Below are 5,867 nucleotides of genomic sequence, written 5' to 3' on the forward strand. Positions count from 1 at the left end.
GCTTCCCGTTGTTGCGGGGCGGCGGGAGACGGCGCAGCTCCTGCGGCCCGTGCAGGCGGCGGGAAGCGGGGGCTTAGCCGTTGCCCCCATTATCCCAGGCTGACAGGAGTATGTCGTGCTGGCGTGTACCACCACTTGTGTGTTTCATGACCTGCGGTAAGAGCAAGCGCCGTTCAGTAATCCTGTAATGAACTTTAAGAGAAGAAAACTCGTGATGATAATACTGGGCTTATAAAGGGAAGATTGTAGAACGATCTGCTTGCTTCTGAGTCTCTCAAACCATTAACTTGCACAGTTCTGTGTTCATCTTCTACCAACATTTTACAAACAGAAGTACAAGCAAAGCGGCTAAATGCCATTTGAACTCTAAAACAGTGTCATCTAGCAGAGTTTCAATAGTACCCGTCCAACTGATCCATCAAAACCAGGCGCCAGGTGCCGGTGGACTTTTGGAGGTCCCACAACAGCATCTTTAAGCACCTGAAGACCTCCAGAAAATCTGTAGCACGCTGATAGAGTGATTGGCGCCAACTGATTAATACGACCACTTGCAATTGTCTTTACAGAACTGCTTAACGCAGTGCCGCGTCACGATGTCTAACTTCGCTGCAAACAGGCCCATGCGTTTATCAGCAGAGCACAGTGCGAGATCCATCTATTTGCTACCTGATATGCCTGTATGAAGAAGGTGCCGTTGGTGTCAACCAGCCCTGACTCTCGTCTGCATCAGTGTAGCAACACCATCATGCTTTCAGCTCTGCAGACTGTTTTTCTCACCGCTAGTTCAGGTATTTCTGTGGAGTGCTGCATTGCAGGCCAGAGATGTGCCCTAAATGCTTCTCTGCTCAAGTCCTCTGGAAGTCCTAAACGCACCTGAACACGCCCAGGCAGGGTTTAGCTCCCTGTAAAAGGTGCCAGTTTCCTCTAAAAGTTGAAAAGGGAACTGGTATTTGTATGTGACTCCTCTCCATCACAAATCCCAGAGTTTCCATTAGGCTCCCTCTGTAATGCTGGTGGAGATTGAGTGGCTCAGAAGGGAATTCACAACAATTACCTGCCCGGTGGCAAACTCCCCAGAGCTGGACTATTAAAAAAACCAGAGAACAGCATGTCCGAAATCCTCCAGGATTTAATTGCCTCACTCAGGGCTGCAGGAAACCTCTTCAACTACTCGCATGCACCATCATGTGCTAACAATGGGATTTAAAAACCTCTCAAAAGAGTCCGAGAGGAGCTCATACTTTCCAAATACACCTAGGAGAGGTTGTGTTGCACAATTTTTTATTTATAGAAAGCGCACTGGCAGGAAGAGAGAGCAGGATTCAAGCTCTTTTTCGATCTGAGTGGGCTTGAAGCCGTACTGAGCAATCACTCAGGGAGTGATTTTGAACAAGCCTCAGACAAAACACTATGACGAGAAACTCTGGATTCTGCCTCTAAGTGAGCACCACAAGCACTGGGCCATACTTCCCAGTTTTCCCACCTCTAACTTAACTCTCTAGCCACCTCTGTCTTGTTGGGCCATGCATCTTCATCCAGTCATTCTCTCACCATTTCTATGAGCAGAGCAGAGGGTGTCCTAATCCCAATCCTGTCTGTCATTTAGGCGCTTCCCTTCATTTAGGAAAGAGAAAGGTGCAAGACTGAACGGTTTCAGTTCACAGGGAAGGAGGGAGCTGAAAAGGGAGATGAAACCACATCCCACGCTTCCTAGAAGAGCCCTATTTCATTAAAAAGGTGACGGTGACCCCTACCTTTTTCCACTCTTTTCTAAAGGAAAGGGCCAGCTCTGCTATATTTCGTATTCTCTCCGTGTGTGCTCTCAGGTGTCCTGGTTTCGGCAGGGATAGAGTTAATTTCCTTCCTAGTAGCTGGTACAGTGCTGTGTTTTGGATTTAGGGTGAGAACAATGTTGATAACACACCGATGTTTTAGTTGTTGCTAGGTAGTGCTTACACTAGCCAAGGACTTTTCAGTTTCTCGTGCTCTACCAACTGAGAAGGCTGGAGGTGCACAAGAAGCTGGGAGGGGGCACAGCCAGGACAGCTGACCCAAACTGGCCAACGGGATATTCCATACCATGTGACGTCATGCTCAGCATATAAAGCTGGGGGAAGAAGGAGGAAGGGGGGGACATTTGGAGCGATGGCGTTTGTCTTCCCAAGTAACTGTTACGCGTGATGGAGCCCTGCTCTCCTGGAGATGGCTGAACACCTGCCTGCCCATGGGAAGCAGTGAATGAATTCCTTGTTTTGCTTTGCTTGTGTGCGCGGCTTTTGCTTTCCCTATTAAACTGTCTTTATCTCAACCCACGAGTTTTCTCACTTTTACCCTTCTGATTCTCTCCCCCATCCCACTGCGGGGGGAGTGAGCAAGCGGCTGCGTGGTGCTCAGTTGCCAACTGAGGTTAAACCATGACATCAGGCTATTTACCTGGAGCTTAAGTAGCAGGAGAGAACCGTTGTTTAATCCGTGCTTTTGGAAAATAGACAGTGAGGTGTTCAGAGGGACATTTCTGAACATCTACAGAAACTTGACAGGAAGAGCCAGTTAAATGGCATGGGAGCAGGGGATTTTCAGAGCATTATCCCATCAATAGGTTTTTCAGGGCTAATCTCAATTTTGCTGGTAGAGATCAAATCAATTTAAAAAATAATTTTTATCCCTAAACTGTCACTAGGAGGCTGTTCCTGAGCTTCATTTCTGTAATAGTTAGGAGTCTTATTTCTACGACAAAATGATAACATGGCCAGTTCATAACCATCTGCTCTTGTACTTTGTCCTTTTACATTAGTATCTCCTCTACGTCGCTGACGTTTGGAGCAGTAAGCTTTATTCCCTGCCAGCCCTCACTCTGTGATACTCGGGGAGCTGAGCTCCTCTAGCTTCCTCTCATGAGAAAGGTGCTACAGATGCTCCCCGACCAGTTCTGCAACCAGTCCTTCAGATGGGGTTCACTAGAGCCTTACACAGTCTTTACTAGGGAAGCTGAATCACTGATTCTGATTACCTATAATCATATTATGATCAGCTGGTAAATCCAGGCCCTTCCCCATCTCAGCTTAGACCAATTTTTTTTTAAATGTGTTGTGATTCCCCAGTACACAACAAGAAGTTTGCTCACCAACGCTGCACTCCCCTTCCTGTGTATGCCTGCTCTTTTTCAGTACCCGTTTTTATCTCTTCGGGCTGCTCCCTAACAGATCTTGCAATTTCTTCACTATATCATCTCCAGCTTAGCAAATAGCTTCTCATGCAACCCCCCCCCAAAAAAAAAACCATCAGCTGAGGTACATATGGACAGGATGGATTCCATTTCCCTTCCCTGGAGAAGCAGTCGTCTCATCAAAAAGGTAGATTAGTTTGACACACTGAACCTTTGGCTAATCACTGGCTATCTATCTCATTTCCCTTTTATCTCCAGGCCCATAAAGATAATTGTCCTTCCTCCCAAAACCTATTCTAATCCCTTTTTTTTTCCTTCACATTTTTCAGTTCAATTAATTTAATTCCAGTCAATCCAAAATAATTTAATTCCAATTACAGTGTTATCTGCCCTGCACATAGCTGTTTAGGATAAAGATCCTGGAGCTAGCTCTAAAATCTGGGACATCTGAAAAAGCTGATGCATCCTCGTCACAATCACTACCATCTAACCCTACTGCGGTTGTACAATACGCAGTTTCAAGATTGTCCCATTTATCTCAAGTATCGCTACATATACTATGCTGCAATCTGTGTTGCAGGCATATCGTAAATCCTTTACTGAATCCAGTCCATAATCATTTCCCCATAGCTCCAGGAATGTGAAATAGGGCCTGAAAGGCCACGTGATGGAAATCAAATATAGTTTGATGGGGGTACAATCTACCAGGAAACCTGCATGCAGCTTACAAACTTCTGTAAACAGATACCAACCCAACCCAGTGTCTGCCATGTAAATTCAACAGCTGTGCCATCTGTCCATCATTTAACCACCAAAAGCTTCTGCCTTAATCCTTTCCATTTAGCTACCATGTTAATTATGATATAGGCGTGCCATTTTCCTAAGATACAGATTAAATCAAATCTATCGTAAAAGAAGAGAGAAACTGAGAGTGCACTCACAAAGTGCCTTTAACACCTTAGAAAAAAGGTACCATTTAAGTACTAGGTTTGCTGAAGGCATACAATTTATAGGACAAGGAACCAGCAGGAGGTAACAGGAGCACTACTGGACAGGTGGCAAGTCATCAGGTCTGAGATCTTGGCCAGCCCTGAAGATCTGATGAGAATTTCTGTTACCGGAAAGAGAAGGATATGAGCTCAAAGAGATGATTGCTAAGCGCTGCTTGGAAACAGCAAATGTTTTCTATGATCTTTTTGACTTTCAGGGATTCATTAGTAAGCATTGATCTCTCACGTGGCACTTTTCATAAAGCATTTTAGAAGAGATCGATGTATCATGATAATCATTTTCATGGGGGAGGTGGAAAGGGATACAGCAGTGAAGTTGGCCCAGTATCACTCAGCAAGGCCAGTTTCAGAGTTGGAGGAGAAGCCTGATTTACTGAGTGCTAAGCCAGATCAATAGCCTAGCGCTTCTCCAGAAGGATGACAAAGTACCTACTAGAATTTCTGGAGCCCAGGAAAATTGCCGTAACTTGCTAGTACAGCCTGTCACGTGTATATGACATTATTCTGGCCTTATCAAGGGATAATCTATCTAAACTAAAAACATCCAGGCCTCATCTCTGCCTAACACCTTTCTGGGAATGCTCTACTGTGAAAATTTTCTGAAGGAACACAAAGTTTTTGCTGGCACAGTTTAGCTGCCTTTGGTGAACAATGCAACCTTGTCTCATGATAGAAAGCCTCATTCTCCGCTCCCTAAAAGGATCTAAAGAGCAGAACCAAGGAATAGCTTACACTCCCGTTGAGATATCTTATGTGGGATGCTGCAAATTTGCCCCTGTTGTTTCTATGCATGCAGGGGAGAAAGAGTATGAGCTATGCTATCTTTGTTATTCAGGTAACTCCTGTTTATGTTCCCCTGAAGGTGCCAATTTGTCAGAGGAGTTATAATCAATAATTTTACTCCTTTTGTATGATCATCCTGTGTTACTTGGGCACACCATAAGGGAATTCCTACTAGATTGGTGGCCAGAAGACTGTTGAACAGCCTTTAGTGTTTGAAATGCACGAGGAACCGCAGGACGGGGAAGTGTTGAGTTACAGAGGGAGGTAGGCTGAGGACAAATACTGATCATAACCTGGACAAGGAACCTCATTATATCCCTTGCGCCAAGGCCCCACATGCACACTGTGCCGCTCTTTTCACTGACTTCTGCCGCAGGGCTGTACGCTGGGGAGCGGGGACAGAGAAAGGATGTTTAAACTTTCCTGGTCAACATAAGTTTTCACCATTTTTCACCTGTTTGCAGCACCAACTGAAATACCCTCACTACACTCTATACTAACCTTCACAGAGAAACTACATTTGGCACAAGCATCATTCTTGTTCCATTATCAGCTTCCAGTTCTGTTTAAAATAGTGATATCAGCCAGCAAAGACACAGGCAGTTTGTGGGGATTTTTCTTTCTCTTTGCATGTCACATCATGGCCCATTAAGCTTGCAAAGGTCTCAGGTTAACTACTCTCAGGTTTCTTTGGCAAGAGATGCAAAGTAGGTGTCGTGGTTTAACCCCAGCCGGCAACTAAGCACCACGCAGCCGCTCACTCAAGCCCCCCCCCGTGGGATGGGGGAGAGAATCGGAAGGGTAAAAGTGAGAAAACTCGTGGGTTGAGATAAAGACAGTTTAATAGGGAAAGCAAAAGCTGCGCACGCAAGCAAAGCAAAACAAGGAATTCATTCACTCCTTCCCAT

General features: G+C 45.3%; 1 protein-coding gene across 1 annotated transcript in view; it reads left to right on the forward strand.

The window, feature by feature from the left end:
* The first annotated feature begins 593 nt into the window (after positions 1 to 593).
* The window catches only part of SULT4A1 (sulfotransferase family 4A, member 1), an 81,194-nt gene continuing 75,920 nt past the window's right edge, over positions 594 to 5,867 (forward strand). The window contains exon 1 of the mRNA XM_009332996.1: positions 594 to 642. Within this exon, the coding sequence (XP_009331271.1) occupies positions 594 to 642 (49 nt within the window). The remainder of the gene's footprint in view (positions 643 to 5,867) is intronic.

The sequence above is a fragment of the Pygoscelis adeliae genome, unplaced genomic scaffold, assembly GCF_000699105.1.
Source record: "Pygoscelis adeliae isolate BGI_AS28 unplaced genomic scaffold, ASM69910v1 Scaffold38, whole genome shotgun sequence".
Classification (NCBI taxonomy): Eukaryota; Metazoa; Chordata; class Aves; order Sphenisciformes; family Spheniscidae; genus Pygoscelis; species Pygoscelis adeliae.